Source organism: Myotis lucifugus, unplaced genomic scaffold (genome assembly GCF_000147115.1).
Source record: "Myotis lucifugus unplaced genomic scaffold, Myoluc2.0 scaffold_328, whole genome shotgun sequence".
In the NCBI taxonomy this organism is placed as follows: Eukaryota; Metazoa; Chordata; class Mammalia; order Chiroptera; family Vespertilionidae; genus Myotis; species Myotis lucifugus.
This window is the reverse complement of record NW_005871376.1, coordinates 219,423-239,028: the sequence shown is the minus strand read 5'-3', so window position 1 is coordinate 239,028 and position 19,606 is coordinate 219,423. Positions and strand designations below refer to the sequence as shown.

Below are 19,606 nucleotides of genomic sequence, written 5' to 3'. Positions count from 1 at the left end.
TTTATTATTTTATTTTTTAATATATTTTATTGATTTTTTTACAGAGAGGAAGGGAGAGAGATAGAGAGTTAGAAACATCGATAAGAGAGAAACATCGATCAGCTGCCTCCTGCACACTCCCTACTGGGGATGTGCCCGCAACCAAGGTACATGCCCTTGGCCAGAATCGAACCTGAGACCTTTCAGTCTGCAGGCCGACGCTCTATCCACTGAGCCAAACCGGTTAGGGCTGAATTTATTATTTTAAATAATTCTTTATTGTTGAAAGTATTTACATATGTCCCTCTTTTCCCCCCATTAACCCCCATCAGCCCGCCCCCACACCCCACCCCCAGGCCTCCACCACCCTATTGTCTGTGTCCATGGGTGATCATATATGCATACACGGTCTTTGATTGATTACCTCCCAACCACCCACCCATCGTCCCACACCTTCCCTCCGAGATTCTGCACTCTGTTGCATGCTTCCATGTCTTTGGATCTACTCCGTTCAAAAGTTTATTTTGTTACTTAGATTCCACATGAGTGAGATCATGTGATACTTATCTTTCTCTTATTTATTTCACTTAGCATGATACTCTCCAGGTCCCTCCATGCTGTCTCAAAGGGTAAGATATTTTTTTTTACTGCTGCATAGTATTCCATGGTATAAATGTGCCACAGCTTTTGCATTTTAAACATATTTCTATTGATATCAGAGAGGAAGAGAGAGGGAGAGATAGAAATATCAATGATGAGAAAGAAACATTGGCTGCCTGCTGCACACCCTGCACTGGGGACTGAGCCTGCAACCCAGGCATATGTCCTGACTGGAAATTTAAACATGACCTCCTGGTTCATAGGTTGATGCTCAACTACTGAGCAATGCCGGTTGGGAGTGTACCATAGCTTTTTTATCCACTCATCTACTGATGGGCACTTGGGCTATTTCTAGATCTTAGCTATGTGCTATGAACATAGGGACGTATACATTCTTTCTGACTGGTGTTTAGGGTTTCTTAGGATATATTCCTAGAAGTGGGATCACTGGGTCAAATGGCAGTTCCATATTTAATTTTTTGAGGAAACTCCATACTGTTTTCCATAATGGCTGCACCAGTCTGCATTCCCACCAGTGCACGAGGTTTTCCTTTTCTCCACATCCTCACCAAGACTTGTCATTTGTTGACTGGTTGATGGTAGCCATTCTGACAGGTGTGAGGGGATACCTCATTGTCATTTTAATTTGCATCTCTCTGATGATCAGTGACTTTGAGCATTTTTTTGTATGTCTCCTGGCCATCTGTTTGTCTGCTTTGGAGAAGTGTCTATTTAGGTCCTTTGCCCATTTTAATTGGCTTGTTTGTCTTCCTTCTGTTAAGTTGCATGAGTTCCTTGTAAACTTTGGATATTAACCCTTTATCAGATATATCATTGCCAAATATGTTCTCCCATGCAGTGGGCTCCCTTTTCATTTTGTTGATGGTTTCTTTTGCTGTGTTATTTTGATGTAGCCCCATTTGTTTATTTTCTCCTTAGTTTTTTTTGCCATAGGAGATATATCCATAAACATATTGCTATGAAAAATGTCTGAGATTTTGCTGCCTATGGTTTCTTCTAGGATTTTTATGGTTTCCTGACTTACATTTAAGTCTTTTATCCATTTTGAGTTAATTCTTGTGGATGGTGTAAGTTGGTGGTCTAGTTTCTTTTCTTTTTCTTTTTTGCATGTATCTGTCCAGTTTTCCCAACACCATTAATTTAACAGACTCCCTTGACTCCATTGCATGCCCTTGACTCCTTTGTTAAATATTAGTTAAGCATAATGGCTTGTGTCGATTTCTGGGTTCTCTGTTCTGTTCCATTGATCTATATGCCTATTCTTGTGCCACTACCATGCTGTTTTGATTATGGTGGCTTTGTAGTATAATTTGAAATCTGGTATTGTGATTCCTCCAACTTTGTTTCTTAAGATTGCTGCAGCTATTCAGGGTCTCTATTGATTCCACATATATTTTTGGAGTATTTGTTCTAGATCTGTGAAATATGCTGTTGGTATTTTAATAGGGATTGCATTGAATCTGTAGACTGCTTTGGGTAGTATGGACATTTTAATTATGTTGTTTCTACCAATCCATGAACACAGTATATTCTTCCACTTTTTATATCTTCTTCTATCTCTTTTTTCAACATCCTATCATTTTCCAAGTAAGATCTTTTGACTCCTTAGTTAAGTTTATTCCTAAGTATCTTAATTTTTTGTTGCAATGGTAAATGGGATTGTTTGATTAGTTTCTCTTTCTGAGAATTCATTATTGGAGTGTAAAAAAAACCATCGATTTTTGGGTGTTGATTTTGTATCCTGTTACATTGCCAAATTTATTAATTAAATCTAATTTTGTGGTGGAGACTTTACGGTTTTCTATGTACAATATCATGTCATCTGCAAATAATGAAAGTTTTACTTTCTCCTTTCCAATTTGGATGCCTTTTCTTTTTCTTGTCTGATCACTGTGGCTACGACTTCCAGTACTATGTTGAATAAGAGTGGTGAAAGTAGACATCCCTGTCTTGTTCCTGTTCTCAGGGGAAATGGTTTTAGTTTTTGCCCACTGAGTATGATGTTGGCTGTAGGTTTCATATGGCCTTTATCACGTTGAGATATGTGCCTTTTATTCCTACTTTACTGAGTTTTTATCAAAAATGGGTGTTGGCCATAACCGGTTTGGCTCAGTGGATAGAGTGTCGGCCTGCGGACTGAAGGGTCCCAGGTTCAATTCTGGTCAAGGGCATGTACCTTGGTTGCGGGCATATCCCCAGTAGGGGATCGATGTTTCCCTCTCATCGATGTTTCTAACTCTCTATCCCTCTCCCGTCCTCTCTGTAAAAAAATCAATAAAATTTATTTTTTTAAAAATGGGTGTTGAATTTTGTCAAATGTTTTTTCTGCTTCTAATGATATGATGTGATTTTTGTCTTTCAATTTGTTTATGTGATATATCACATTGATTGATTTGCGAATATTGTACCAGCCTTGTATCCCTGGAATAAGTCTCACTTGGTCATGGTATATGATCTTTTTAATATATTGCTGAATGGAACTTGCTAATATTTTGTTGAGGATTTCAGCATCTATGTTCATCAGGGATATTGGCCAGTAATTCTCTTTCTTTGTAGTGTCTTTATATGGTATTTCTGTGGTATTGTTACTTCTCCACTTTCGTTTCTGATTTTATTTATTTGGGTCCTCTCAGTTTCCTTTTTTTAAAATGGGTTTTTTAAAAAAAAATTTATTTTAGAGAGAGAGAAATGGAGAGGGATAGAAACATTGATGAGAGAGAAACATTGATTGGCTACCTCCTGCATGACCCCCTCTGAGCATAAGGCCCGCAAATCTGGGCTTCTGCCCTGACCAGGAATTGAACCAGTGACCTCCTGGTTCATGGGTTGATGCTCAACCATAGAGCCACACCAACTGGGCTTTTTGTTTCTTGATGAGGCTGGCTAACAGTTCATGAATCTTGTTTATTCTTTCAAAGAACCAGCTCTAGGGTTCACTGATTTTTTTTTTTAGTCTCTATGTCATTTATTTCTGCCCTAATCTTTATGATTTCCTTCCTTCTACTTTGGGCTTTTCTTATTCTCTTACTAGTTTTTTAAGTTGCACGGTTAAATAGTTTATTGTTAAATTTTATTTTAATTTTTTTGAGGTATGCCTGTAGTGCTATGAACTTCCCTCTCAGGACTGCTTTTGCTGTGTCCCAGAGATTTGGGGTTGTTGTGTATTCATTTGTTTTTAGAAAGTTTTTCTTTCTTTCTTGATCTCATTGGTAACCCATTCATTGTACAGTAACATGCTATTTAGCCTCCATGTGTTTGAATGTTTATACTATAGTTGATTTCTAAATTCATTCCACTCTGATCTGAGATGTTTGATATGATTTCAATTTTCTTGTACTTCTAGAGATTTGTGTCCTAACATGTGGTCTATTTTTGTGAATGATTCATGTGCACTTGAGAAGAATGTATATTCTACAGGTTTGAAGTGAAATGTTCTATAAATGTCAATTATAGACTGATTCAGTATGTCCTCTGAGTCACTGTTTCCTTGTCTGGAAGATCTGGTGATGTCAGCGGGTGTTAAAGTCCCCTACTATGACTGTATTGTTGTCGATCCCTCCAAGTTTTTAAAAATATATAGGGTGTCCCAAAATTCACCCAAGAAGTAATTTTGATATAAAACACATGTTTATAATTAAAAATTGTAAATGTATTGATTCATAAAGTATACAGTATAGGGTTATGTATGGAATAGCACATCGGGTAAATGGCCTCCACAGCTTTGCTGGCACATACGCAAAGCCGTGGTCTTCATTGGTCTTCATTGTCCCTGCTCCTGGGCCATAATTGGTACTTGGTAATGCTTATCAAATTGAAGGGATTGAAACCAAAGGGCAACAGATATTAGAATCTGATTCAATAAACCAAGTAAAATTAGGCTTTTATTTTTTTTTGTTATTGTTGTTAATGCTCATGCAAAATTCAAATCTTGCGTGAATTTTGGGACACCCTATATTTAGGTGCTCCTATATTGGGTGCATATATGTTTACCAGGGTCATATCCTCTTGTTGGATCGATCCCTATAGTATTATGTAGTGAATTTTGTTGTCTCTTGTGATGGCTTTCATTTTTTTTGACCAATTAAATTTATTTCAAGGTATAATTTTTCATGATGCTGGTTGTCATTTCACTTTAGACTTACATCTCATAAAATTACGAAAAAGTTCCTGTAAACACTTACTGGACTTTGAACTTTATTGGCAATTTGATCTTTTTACTTTTCACCTTATTCAGAAATGTAAAGTCACCCTAGCTGGTTTGGCTCTATGGAAAGAGCATTAGCTGTGGACCGAAGGGTCCTGGGTTCGATTCTGGTCAAGGGCTTATACCTTGGTTGCAGGCTCGATCCCTAGCCTTGATCTAGGCATGTGCAGGGGGCAACCAAACTATGGGTCTCTCTCACATCTACGTTTCACTCTCTGTGTCTCTCCCCCGCCCTTCCTCTCTTTGTAAAAATCAATGGAAATATATCCTCAGGTGAGAATTAAAAAACAAAATAAAAGATGTGATGGCCTTCATTTTGAAGTTTATTTTGTCAGATATGAATATTGCTACTCCAGCATTTTTTTCTTTTCCATTTGCATGGAAAAAATGTTTCCATTCCTTCACTCTCATCCTTTGTGTGTCTTTTGTTCTGAGTTGGGTCTCTTGTAAACAGCATATAGTTGGGTTATGTTTTTGTATCTATTCAGCTACCCTATGTCTTTTGACTGGAGCATTTAATCCATTTACATTTAACGTTATTACTGATAGGTACTTATTTATTGCCATTTTAATTCTGTATGCCTAGGTTTCTCTATTTCTTCGCATTACAGTAGTCTCGTCAGCATTTCTTATAATGCTGGCTTGGTGGTGATGTACTACTCTTTTAACCTTTTTTTGTTCGGGAAGCTCTTCATTTCACCGTCTATTTTGAATGACAGTCTTGCTGGATATAGTAATCTTGATTTCAAATCCTTGCTTTCCATTAACTTGAGTACTTCATGCCATTCCCTTCTGGCCTGTAGAGTTTCTGATGAGAAATCAGGTGTCAGCCTTATGGGAGATCCTTTGTAGGTAAGTTTGCTTTTCTCTTGCTGCCTTTAAGATTCCCGCTTTTGTCTTTAATTTTTGGAATTTTAATTATGATGTGTCTGGGTGTGGTCCTTTTTGGGTTCTTCTTGCTTGGGGTTCTCTGTGCCCCCTGAACTTGTATGACTTTTTCCTTTACCAGGTTAGGGAAGTTTTCTGCCATTATTTCTTCAAACACGTTCTCTATCACTGTCTCCCTTTCTGCATCTTCTGACCCACCTACTATTCGAATACTGTTATATTTCACGTTGCCCCACAGCTCCCTTAAGCTGTCCTCCTGTGGGTTTAAAAGTTTTTTAAAAAATTGATTTCAGAGAGGAATAGAGGAGATAGAAACATCAATGATTAGAGAGAACCATTGATCAGCTGCCTCCTGCATGCCCCCTATTGTGGATTGAGCCTGTGACCTGGGCTTGTGCCCTGACTAGGAATGGAACAATGACCTCCTAGTTTATAGGTTGATGCTCAGCCACTGAGCCACACCAGCCAGGCTGTCCTCCTGTTTTTTTGTTGGTTCTCTGATTTTTTTCAACCCTGTCTTCTAATTCACTGATTTGATCCTCGGCTTCCCCTAATCTGCTGTGTATTCCTTCCAAAGTGTTCTTTATTTATGCTATGCCATTCTTTGTTTTCATAGTTACTATATTTTTTCTCATGCTATTGAGCATCTTTACTATCATTATTCTGAACTCTATATCAGATATATTTCTTATCTTCATTTCATTTAACTCTTCTTCTGAAGAATTCTCTTGTTCTTTCATTTGAGGGTTGTTTCTTTGTCTCCTCATTTTGGCTGCTTGTTTGGGTTTGCATCTATGTATTAGGTAGACCTGCTATGCCTCTCAATCTCTATTGCAGGACAATGTCAAAAACTGTTTCTGAGTAATTAGATCAGGCAAATACTCAAAAAGCCTCCAGAGACCGCCTCTGCCTACAGACTGATAGTATTCCCTATTGACTTGCCCGCAGGCAATCATCCACAGGTGTGGCTAGAGTATTTTTCAACAGGGTGGGGCAATTGCTTCGGCCTGGAGGCGAGTTGATATTCTCAGTCTCTTAATGGGCCTCAGAAACTCCACACTGTGGGGCAAGGTGTTTTCCAATAGGGTGGGTCAACTGTCTTCCTCCCAGGCAAAACTGCATAGAGAGCAGTTGTCTGCATGAGAAAGATGACTTCTGCAGCGTGAGGGAATGACTCAGCACAGGAAACCAGGGTGTCTGGTTTCTGACCTATAATCCCAGAGCTCCCTATCCTGGCTTCCACTCACACAGCTCCAGTCCACTCTGCCCTCCTTCTGTTGGAGCACAAGGTGAGTGGCTCCACAGGTAATCTTGTGTGTTGTCCCTTTAAGAGGGTGCCTAAATTTCCAACCCTCTCTCCCTGGCAGATAACAACCCCACTGCTTTTCACAGCCAGATGTTATGTGGGTACCCTTCCAAGTTCTGGTACTCTCTGCTAGGGGACCCAGCTTGGGGATTAGAGTTCTCAGTGGCAACCCCCCACAGCTGAGATATATCTAGGGAACTTCAGATGCTGTCTGTGGGAGGCTGGCCAGCCCTTTTGCACCTTTGCCCCTCCTACTGGTCTCTGTGGTCTCCACTTTCCATCCTCAGTTATCAGGGTTCTCTCTAGCAAGTTTTCTGTTTATTATTCAGGAAGTTTTTATGTATTTTAGTCGTAATTCCAGTTTGGTCCTGGGATTGTGTCCACGCAGCATTCACTTATTCCACCACCATTTTTAATCCTCCCTATGGGTTTTTTTTTGTTTATTTTTGTTAATCCTCACTCCAGGATATTTATCCATTGATATTTTAGAGAGTGGAAGGAAGGGGGATAGACAGAAACATTGATGTGAGAGAGACACATCAATTGGCTGCCTCCTGCACATGCCTCAACCCAGGTCAGGAATCGAGCCTGCAACCGAGTGTGAGCCCTTGAACGGAAGCAAACCCACCACCCTTCAGTCTGCAGGCCGACACTCTAATTACTAAGCCAAACCAGAAAGGGCTAAGTGTGTTTTTAAATTAAGAGACTTTATTTTTTAGATTAGTTTTAAATTTAGAGTTTTCACCAACCTACAGACACAGTTCCCCCTATTGTTACATTATATCAGGGCTAACAGTTGTAAAGCCCATAATTTATATTAGGGTTCACTCTTTGTATTGTACATTCTATGGGCTTTTCAAATACATAATGTCACATGCCCACCATTATAGTATCATATACAATAGTTTTATAGCCTTAAAAATCCTCTGTGCTCCATCTATTTATCTTTACTTTCCTCATTCTCCTGAACCTCTGGCAAATACTGACCTTTTTTACTGTTTCTACAGTTTTGCCTTTTTCAGAATGTCATATAGTTGGAATAATATAGCATGTCACTGTTTCAAATTGGCTTCCTTCACTAAGTGACGTGCATTTACATTTCCTACATGTCTTTTCATAGTTTTTTGTTGGTGGTGGTGTTTTTAGTGCTGACTATTCCACTATCTGAATGTACTACAGTTCACCATTTCAGCTGCTTTCAAGATTTGTCCATCTTTTAATCAGGATGTTTGTTTTCTTGTGTTTTAATAGTTCTTTGTATATCTGGATAACAGTTCTTTATCAGATATGTATTTCGCAAATATTTTCTCCCAGTCTGTAGCTTCTTTCATTCTCTTAGTGTCTTTCATAGGACAAAAGTTTTAAATTTTAATTAAGTCCAAATTACCAAACCTTTCTTTCATCAGTCATGGTTTTGCATCTAAAAAGTCATCACCACACAAGGTTACCTAGATCTCCTCCTATGTCATCGTCTAGAAGTTTTATAGTTTTTCATCTTAAATATGTTTGTAATACATTTTGAGTTAATGTTTTGTGAAAGGTATAAGTTCAGTGTATAGATTCTCTCTTCTCTCTCCCTCTCTTTTGGTATGGGGCTGGACAGTTGTTCCAGAACCATTTGCTGAAAAGGCTACCTTTTTTCCATTACAGTGACTATGCTCTTTTATTAGTCACTGGCCTCTTATTTGTACAGGTCTATTTCTTTTTTTTTAATATATTTTTATTGATATTTTTACAGAGAGGAAGGGTGAGAGATAGAGAGTTAGAAACATCGATGAGAGAGAAACATCGATCAGCTGTCTCCTGCACACTCCCTACTGGGTATGTGCCCACAACCAAGGTACATGCCCTTGACTGGAATCGAACCTGGGACCCTGGAGTCACAGGCCGATGCTCTATTCACTGAGCCAAACCGGTTAGGGCTGTATAGGTCTATTTCTGAGTGCTCTATTCTGTTACACTAACATATCTATTCTTTTGTCAATACCACACCATCTAGATTATTATAGCTTTACAGAAACTATTTAAATTGAGTAATGTCAGACCCCTGACTTTGTTCTTCTTCAGTACTGTGTCTTTTACCTTTGCATTTAATTTAAACGTTAGTTTGTAGAAATCAACAAAATAACTTGCTGAAATTATGATTGGGATTACACTGACTCTATAGATCCAGATGGGAAGAACTGACATTTCAAAGATATTGAGTCTTCCTATCAATGAACATGGGATCTCTCTCCATTTATTTAGATATTTTTGAATGGAAAAACAAACAAGTTTTATAGTTTCCCATGTAGGATTTGTACAAACTTAGATTTATACTTAAATATTTCAAATTTTGGTGCTAATATAAATGGTATTGACTTTAATTTCAAACTGAAATTGTGTATTGTTAGTATACAGAAAAGGAATTGACTTCTGTATGTTAACTTTTGGCAACCTTGTAATTCTTGATTATTTAGTTCCAGTAGTTTTGTTGATTCCTTGATATTTTCTACTTATACATTCTATCTATAAACAAAAACAGTTTTCTTTCTTCCTTCCCAATCTGTATACCTTTTGTTTCCTTTTTTAAAAATTTACTGATTTTAGAGAGGGAGGAAGACAAAGAAAGGGGGGGGGGCGGAGAGACAGAGAGAAACACATTGATCACATTGATTTACTGTTCCACTTATTTATGCATTCATTGGTTGACTCTTGTATGTGCCCTGACTGGGAATCAAACCTGCAACCTTGGTGTATCAGGACGATGCTCTACCCAACAACTACTTGGCCAGGGCTTCTTGTTTTTTCTCTTTTAACATGTTTATCTTCTTTTAAGCTTTATTTTTATTATTTACACTATTACAGATGTCCCCATTTTCTCTCCCTTTGCCCACTTTCACTCAGCCCTCACCCCTCACTTCCCTCTGGTCAACACCACACTGTTGTCTCTATGGGTTATGCATGTATGTTCTTTGCCTAACCCTTTCACCTTCTTTCATGCATTTCCCCTTTTCCCCTCCCCTCTGACAGCTGTCAGTCTGTTCCTTGCCTCTGATTCTATTTTGTACATCATTTTATTTTGTTCATTACATCCTTTTCTTGTCTTTTTGTATTACCTAGGACTTCTGGTATGATATTGAGTGTACAAGCAGTGAGAAGGAAAATACTTGTCTTGTTCCCAATTCTTAATGGAGAAGCATGTAGTTTCTCACAATTAAGTATAATGTTAGCTGTAGGGTTTTCGTAGATGTTCTGTATTAAGTTTATGAGGTTCACCCTCTACTACTAGTTTGCTAGGGTTTTTGTAAATCATGAATGGGAGTTGGCTTTTGTTAAATGCTTTTTTGCATCTATTGATGTGATATTTTTCTCCTTTAGCCTGCTGATATGATAAACTACCTTGATTTTCATATCAAATGTTAAATTAGCCTTGCATAACTGGAATTTAAGCCACTTCATTGTTGTATTGCTCTTTTCCAAGAGTTGCTGTAACAATGAACTAAAACTGAGTGGCTTAGAACCACAGAAATTTATTATCTTACAGTTCTGGAACGTAGAAGCAGGGTATCAAGGAATCAGCAGGGCCATGATTCCTCCAAGGCTCTAGGGAAAGAATACTCCCTAGCCTCCTCTAGCTTCTCGTGGTTTCTAATAATCCCTGCTGTTTCTGGGCTTATACATAGACCACTCCAATCTCTGCCTGCACTGTTTCTGGGCTTGTACATAGACCACTCCAATCTCTGCCTGCACCATCATAGCACCTTCTCTCCAGTGTGTCTGTGTCTCTGCTCCTTTACATGGCCTTCACCCTATGAGTCTGTGATCAAATTTCCCATTTCTTAAAAGAATATTAATCATTGGATTAGGACCCACCCCAACCCACCTACTTCATCTTAACTTGACCATCTGCAAAGGCCCTATTTCCAAAGAAGGTCACATTAACAGGTTCCAGGCAGACATGAATTTGGAGAGCCAGTATTCACTTCAGTACAGCCATGGTGTATAATTTTTCATGCATAGTTTTATTTGATTTGCCATTTTGTTGAGGATTTTTGCATATTTGTTCCTGAAAAATATTGGTCTCTAGAGAAATGCTTTTATCTGCTTTTGGTGATAAGTGGTATTTCTTTCTTTTCTCTTTTGTTAGTCCTCACTTGAGGATATTTATTCCAATGGTTTTTAGAGAGTGGACAGGAGAGAGGGAGGGAGATGGGGGGAAGAGAGAGAGAGAGAGAGAGAGAGGGAGAGAGAAATATGGATGTGAGAGAGATACTTCTACTGGTTACCTCCTGCACGCTCCCTGACTTCTCATTGACCGGGCAGGGGATTGAACCTGCAACCCAGGTACATGCCCTTGACTGGAATTGAACCCCTGACCCTTGCAGGGGGGTGGGGAAGTGGGAGGGGAAGGAAGTGGGCAGTGATGCTCTAACCAAGGATTCCAGAGCAAGTGATATTTTATTTTGATTTTCATTTCCTTCCAGAGCAAGTGATATTTTATTTTGATTTTCATTTCCATAACAATTGATATTAAGCTTTTCTGTGCTTCTTGTCTATTGTGTATGCTCTTTGGAGAAATGTCTATTCAAATGTTTGCCTAATTTATTTTTATATTTTTAGTGACTTCAGAGAGGGAGGGAAAGGGAGAGAGAGACAGAAACTTCAATGATGAGAGAGAATCATTAATTGGCTGCCTCCTGCATGCCCCCCACTGGGAATTGAGCCTGCAACCTGGGCATGTGCCCTGATCATGGAATCAAACTGTGACCTCCTGGTTCATAGGTCAATGCTCAACCACTTTGCCATGCTGGCCAGGCTGTTTGCCCAATTTAAAAATGGGTTGTCTCTTTACTGTTGAGTTCTTATTATATATTCTGGAAACTAGACCATTACCAGATATATCCGATAAATGATTTGTCCCATTCCATGGATTATCTGTGATTTTCTTGACAGTGTCCTTTTTTGGGGGGTGAGGGCTCAATTAGAAGAACTTGGGCCCCCTTGATAGTGTCCTTTGAGGCACAAAATGTTTTAATTTTTATGAAGTCTCATTGGGAGAGGGAGAAGGTAAGGGAGAGGAAGAAGGAGAAGGAGTGGTAAAAGGAAAGAGGGAGGGGGAGGGGGAGGGAGAAACATTGATGTGAGAGAGTCACATCAAATGGTTACCTCCTGCACTAGAAGAGGGATCAAACCTGCAACCCAGGTACATGCCCTTGACCAGGAATTGAACCTGTGACCTTTGGTGAGTGGGCTGATGCTCTAACCACTTAGCAACACTAGACAGGGCACCAGTTTTTCTTTACTTCTGGTTTTTAGTTCTTTAGATTTATAGCCCAAAGTGGGGAGTGTACTCTGGATCACCACTAATTTTAAGGCCCTGTTTCTAGTTTTTGATCCTTAAATATTTTCAAGTTTCTGCAAATATTTTAAACATTTCAGCTGTCTCTCCAGAATTAGCATATGTCCCTAAAGTTTCTGTTCTTTTGTACCTTGGCTTTCTTATTCTTTTTTTTGCCTTATTATTCTTCAATTAAACTTTTTATTATCTATTACATAATATATTATATATGTATATACACACGTTTATGTATATACATGCACATATATATCTATACACATACACATATACATGTGTGTAATATATGTTTAATATATTTTTTAAATACTGCATGCCAAACATAGTACTTATAATACAGTTAACAGAAAGAATGTAGGGTTTAGATTGATGTTTTTTATACAGAGATTTAAGGTGTCTGGAGTATGAGAAACTTTGGAACACTAGCACTCTGGGTTAGCATATCTGATTTTATGGACTGAAAAAATTCAAGGATGAGCTGCAGTTGCTCTAAGAACTTATATACCTCTCAGTCACCCTTATTCCTAAGATGTAGCCCTTTGGTATCCCAAACAAAGATGATGGAGGTTTTCTAGGGCCATCTACCCTAAGTGGGTTCTAAACTCTGATCACTGTCCACCTCGAAAACAGCAAGATTATGAAAAGCACACCTCAGAAAAGAACTTCTTGAATGGAAAAGGACTTCCAAAAATCAGTTCCTCCATTAAAGCAAGAAGTACACTGCAAAAAATGGTCAAAATCCACTTTTTTATAACTATTGATACTAATTGGAGGCTTGCAACAATTTGAAGAGCACTTATTCAATAAAAATGGCTGAGTCTTGGTAAGAACAATGATTTTGAGGTGTTTAAACTTGTTCTATGCACATCCCCTTTTCTTTGAAGTAGTTTTTACACCCTGCAGCTTCACTACTATGTTAATGTGAAAACAATCTACCAGTCCCTAGAGGGGGCAGAACAAGTTCAAGGCATTTAAAGAAATATTTGTGTAGTCATTAGCTGAATAAGGTTAAGCACAGGGAGATTTCAGTGGCTATGCGCAGTTCAGACTACAGAGATCACAGAATCAGGCCAAGAAACTCAACAAACAAGTAAGACTAACAACAATCCTTGGGAGTGGAGATATAATTTACAGAGTTGCCACATTATACTAAAAATGTCCAGTTTCCAATAAAAATTTTTGAGGCACGCCAACAAAGTATAGTCCATACACATGAAAAAAAATTGTCACCAATGTTAGTTTTACTAGACAAGTACTCTAAACCAACTATTTTATTTAATGTATTTATTTATTTTATTTTTGTTAATCCTTTCTTTATTCCCTCCATGAGTGTGTACTCACACTCAACGTGAGTGGGGTCAAGGAAAGTCTTGTTAGATATTTTCCCCTTCTCTATGGGATCTAGAGAAGGGGATGGGGTGGGAAGAATGCAGACATAACAATAACTTTTCTAGTCCTTTGAAAATGTCTTTCACTAGCTAAACCAACCAGAAGCCAGGCAAGAAAGCCAATGATATAATCAATACGGACCAACCTTCCAGTCACAGAGCAGGATGAGAAGAGGTTAAGAGGAGATCTAGAAGAGCAAATAGAAAAAATTCCATAGTTTCTCTCCAAAACAAAAATCACTATGTTCTAAAAGTTAAGAAAAAAGAAAAGAAAGTTTAAGAAATTCAAGAATAATGATCAGAGAAAAGTATGAGGCAGAATAGCAAAAAGCTAGGAAAATTCCTTGGCAAGTGGAATGGGGAAACTGAGATAGCCAAACGAACTGGAGGAACAATTTACAGCCAGATCCAGGTCACTAGGGTGGAAAGCCCCGGGTGCCTACCAACAGACCAAACTGGCTCCAGATCTTGCCCCCAGAGGGCCTTTCCTCTCCTGGCATAAAAAAAAAAGACACATAAAAAAACAAAAAACTAGCAAAAAACCCACGATACTTTTCATTGTTTTTCCCCACATGAGTATAACACTCTCTCCTACCTGATGCAGTGGTTCTTGGATCAGGACTACAACTGCAGGTGTCAGAAGCTGGGCATGTACTCATTTGCTAGAGCTGCTGTAATGAAGTACCACTAACTGGGTGGCTTAAACAAAGAAATGTACCATCACCCAGGCCTGGAGGTTAGAAGTCCAAACTCAAGGCATTGGTAGGGTTGGTTCCTTCTGAAGCTTGTGAGAGTCTTTTCAGACTCCCTCCTAGCTCCTGGTTGCCGCAGGTGTTCCTTAGCTTGTAGACTGTGATCTCCCTGTGCCTTACATTGTCTTTATTCTATGTGTATTTGTCTCTCTGTCAAAATCTCTCTTCATAAGAACATAGTCATATGGATTAGGGCCCTCTCTAATGATCTCATCTTAATTGGATCATCTGTAAAGACCCTAATTCCAAATAAGGTTACATTCACTGGTAGGACTTCAACATCTTTTGGGGTGGGGGCACAATTCAACCCACAACAATCTCTAAACAGGAAACTATCTATACTAATAAAAGGGTAATATGCTAATTAGACTGGACGTCTTCCAGACATCCTTCCGGACAAATCCATGGTGGCGGGGGCAGGCAGAGCGGTTAGGGGCAACCAGGCCGGCAAGGGAGGCAGTTAGGGGCAACTGGGCCGGCAGGGGAGGGCAGTTAGGGGCGACCGGGCCGGCAGGAGAGGAGGTTAGGAGCGATCAGGGGAATAGTTAGGGGCGATCAGGCAGGCAGGCAGAGAGGTCAGGGGTGATCAGGCAGGCAGGCAGGAGAGCAGTTAGGGGTGATCAGGCAAGCAGGCAGAGAGGTTAGGGGCAATTAGGAAAGCAGGTGAGCAGTTAGGAGCAAGCGGTCCTGGACTGCGAGAGGGATGTCCAACTGCTGTTTTAGGCCCAATCCCACAGTTGGACATCCCCTGAAGGGTCCTGGATTGGAGAGGGTGCAGGCCAGGTAAGGGACCCCCCCTCCTCCCTCTGTGCATGAATTTCGTGCACTGGGCCTCTAATATTTTAAAAAATATTTATGTTAGAGTTCCTAAGGGCCTGATGGTGTTTTCACCTTCTCTGGCAAAACTGAGGTTTGCTGGTTCTCCAAATATTATTAATATTCAGAATGAAACTACTCAACAAATAGAATGCAGTGGAACTGATACTGCATGACTTTCCAGGTTGAGGTATAAAAGGCGACATGACTTGCACCTGTTCTTTCAGTTTCTTGGAACACTCATGGCTTCAACCCAGATATTCAGCTAAGGAAGTCCAAATTAGCAGATGTGGAAAGACCTCAGGAGGAGGCCCACATGGAGAGGGACTGGAGCCCACTAGGCCCTGTCCAACTGCCTGACCATGAATGCCATAAATGCTCACTGCATGTCACTAAGTTTTACAGTAATTTGTAACACAGCATTCAATAACCAAACAGTGCTCAAGTAATTTACAACCCAGAGGGAAAGTTACATAAGGATCCAAGTAATTAATATGAGGCAGGATGTGCTAATTACTGCACAGAATATTAATTAAGGCTTTGGGAGAGAAACATATAAAGATATAAGTCTAGCTAAGGGCTGGAGCAGTGGGGGGCAAAGGGAAAGGTGGAACAGAAGTAACTTTCAAGCATGGGCCTATAAGACAGACAGAACTTTGAAGGAAAAGCAATCACAACAAGAAAAAGCAAAGTGTGGTAGAACCTGGTGGCAAAGTGACATATCACATGGACCTCCTTCGAGACAAAAATTCAACTTATTTTCTACATAACCTCCAATCAATCCTAAAACAGTATAAAACTATTTGAGGGACACCATAAGAAATGTTACTCTAAAAAAAACAAGGTAGAGTTCTAGAGACTGACTTTAATCACATGAAAATATTAAATTTCTTGCTGGTTAATCTTCATGCAAAGGGCTAACTCTAACCCTAGCAAATGAAAGTTACTTTATCAATGCTTCCTTTGATGTATTGGCCAAGGAAAAACCCAGTATTTTGCTTGTTCATTTTCCCAGACCCTATATCAGCTTAATGATAGCAATTCTCCATGGTTAGCATTCCTTTGAGTTCAGGGGTGATTTAGAGGGAGGCATCTGTCTTGAACCAAAATGAAAAGAGCCAGCAGCGCCTAATGACAGCCATAAAGCTGAGTAAAGTCATATACTGCTTTATTGCTGATATTTACTCTGTTTCCCTGATAAGGGCATGAAGTCAATGTCTATAGGCATCAGGCTGACAACCTGGGAAATAATCATTACTTACCAAGCCAATTCAGAGATTTAGCTCTTTAAGCTGCTGTGTACAAGCAGCAGCCTGAAGGCAGTCCTGTTAACACATTTCGTACCGCTCAGGAGTTTTCTCGTGTTTCACGCGCCATCTGTTAAGGACCGCTCACGAGTGTTCTCGTTTTTCACGCCCATGGAAAAAGGAGCGAATCTAGATACTTACGTAAATTTTGTTTGGTCCCTCTTCATAAAGGAAAATGTTTTACGCAGTACCATATGTTAAAAAAGTACTAGAAACTTTAATTGTTTAATTGTTTTTGTAAATAAAAATGTTATAATTATTGAAAAACAACACCTAAAGTGCATTATGATGATTTAAATAACGTGCAGTTTGCCCAAAAATGTGCGGTCCCTGGCGTATGTCTTAGAGATTTCTATGCAGTACGCAATGCGTTAAGCTACCTGTTCAGCATGACTAACTCTTCAGTCTGTTCAAGAGACTCACCTTCAATGTGGGATTCCCTTCTACTAAGTCAGACTTTCTCTTAAAGTGCTCAGGTAGGCAGTCCTTCAAAATCCCAAAACTTTAGAACTGACATTCTCCTCACCTCATAAAACTTTTTTAAGGAGCCCACGAGGCACAGCTTCAGGCTATCCACAATCTCTTGATGAGGCATCTGGAATACTACTCGTGAATACCATTTTGTGAGGGTGCTAGGATGGAGGCAGTAAGAAAGAAAAAGAGAAGAGGATAAACACACTCACAGAGGAAGGCCCACAGGCTGAATGTTAGCCCACACAGGCTTCTACGCACCAATCCAACACCAAGTAGTAAATGCATTTATGTTACATGTAAAAACACAAAGTGATGTGGGGGAAAATATAGGTATAATTGTGAATATTTACTACAAAACTGCTGCCAGTTGAAAAAGTGGGACAACATAGATATCCATCAACTGAGGACTAGTTAAGTAAATAGTGCTGTGGCATACAATAAACTCCATACAACAGTTAAAGAGAACTTACTTTTATTGATGGGACACTGTCCAAGATACACAGTTTAAGTATAAAAATCAAGCTGAGGAAGAGTACACATAGTATTATGCCATTTGTATATACATATATACAGTACCTATGTGTGTTAGTTAGTATATGCATAGAAGAGAATATGAAAGTATATATACATCAAACCTTAGGTAATGGTTGAAAGAAGATGAACCATGAAAAACTCACTTTCTAAATTTCTACAGATATTTGCACAACCATGCCTTATTTTTACAATCAGAAAAAATAAATAAAAAACTCCCCTCATTTCTGGAGTTAAAAGATAATCTCCGACAAGACACAGTCCTCATTCTGAAGGAGATGCTGTAGCCAGGAAACAAACTTACACATATGACAAGTTTGGTAAATAGACTGTATAAACTAATTTCACAGGAAGATAGAGGAGGAAGGACTTGACTGTACTTTTATGTATTAGGTAAAAGACAATATACTTTACTATAATAGAAAATACTAAAAAAACATTTGCTGTATTTATAATAAGATTAGGTATTAAAATGATGTAACCAAACGAAATGGCACGATGAAGAGTACTTACAGGTTGATGCTTGCTACGAAGCCAACCACGGAGCGCATTCCTTTGCCGGGATCATGGTAAACATCCATCCCGACTACCATTAACTGTTTCTGTGTTAGAAAACAAAAAACTAATCAAAAAACCCCAAGTGATCCATTCAACCCATATTTAATTATTATTTGAACCTTAAAGCAACATATGAAAATAAATTCTGGGAAATGAAGAGAAAGACCAGGAATCAATAAATGTTTTCTGTAAACGGTTAAAGAGTAAATGAATGTCTTAGGCTTTGTGAGCCACATGGTCTCTGAAGGAACTATTCAATTCTGCCATCACAGCATGACAGAAGTCACAGATTATACGTAAAGAAATATGATATGTTCCAATAACAGTGTATTAAGGATGCTGACAACTGAACTTCACATAATTTTATTTTTTTAATCCTCACCCAAGGATATTTTTCCATTGATTTTTAGAGAGAGTGAAAGAGAGAGGGAAAGACAGAGAGAAATATCGATGTGAGAGAAACACATTGATTGGTTGCCACCTGCACGAGCCCTGACCAGGGCCCAGGCAAGGGAGCAGCCTGCAACCAATGTACGTGCCCTTGACCAGAATCAAACCCAACCCATTGGTCTGCAGGCCGACGCTCTATCCACTGAGCCAAATCGGCTAGGGAAAACTTCACATAATTTTCATTTATCAGGAAATATTAGCCTTATTTTTGTTTCACCATTAAAAACTGCAAAAACCATTCTTAGCTCATGGGCTATACAAAAACAGGCAATGAACCATTTAGACCACTAAGCACTGAAAGTAGGGCTAACTCTATGAGAAAAATAGCTAGGCAGGTTGAACTGAATGAAGACATATATCAGCATCACTCACCAGAGGAATATCTACTCCCCAGAGCTCACCACCCAATTTACAGTTAATCTGCAGTAAAATTTTCTGGGCCACACTCCGAAGCTTGGTGGGCTGACCAATGGTTCGGACATTGATGACCTACAAAGAGGGTCCAAAAAAAGTATGGGAAAAGAGAACACTATCAACCTCTCAGAAAATGTAAATAATTCAAAGTCCATACTACATTTGTTTAAAAAACTTCAGTTAGCAGTTAAAACACTTTGTATTGATAGTTCTAATTCTAGAGTTTCTTGGCAGGCATGCGTGCGCGCGCGTCGGCACACACACACACACACACACACACACACACACCTTTCAAAAGATCTCATGCAGAGTAAAAATTTTTTTTCAATCTCCATGGGAGAACAGCTTTTCCCTCTTTTTTAAAAAATCCTCACTCAAGGATATGTTTTACTGATTTTAGAGAGAGGGGGAGGGGCAGAGAGAGAGAGAGAAATATCGATGTATGAGAGAAACACTGATTGGTTGCCTCCCATATGTGCCCCCACTGGGGATGGAACCCACAACCTATGTATGTACCCTGACTGGGAATTGAACTGACCACCTTTCAGTGCATGGAACAGTGCTTCAACCCATTGAACCA

At 39.2% G+C, this 19,606-nt stretch overlaps 1 protein-coding gene across 2 annotated transcripts in view; it reads right to left on the bottom strand.

Moving 5' to 3' along the window:
- PIWIL2 (piwi like RNA-mediated gene silencing 2) overlaps window positions 1-19,606 on the bottom strand; it is a 58,503-nt gene that overhangs the window by 11,769 nt on the left and 27,128 nt on the right. For both annotated transcript variants that reach the window (XM_006100727.2, XM_023764321.1), the window contains exons 17-19: window positions 18,985-19,101; window positions 18,118-18,206; window positions 17,126-17,231 (exon numbers count right to left, since the gene is read on the bottom strand). In XM_006100727.2, coding sequence (XP_006100789.1) covers window positions 17,126-17,231; window positions 18,118-18,206; window positions 18,985-19,101 — 312 coding nt within the window. The remainder of the gene's footprint in view (window positions 1-17,125; window positions 17,232-18,117; window positions 18,207-18,984; window positions 19,102-19,606) is intronic.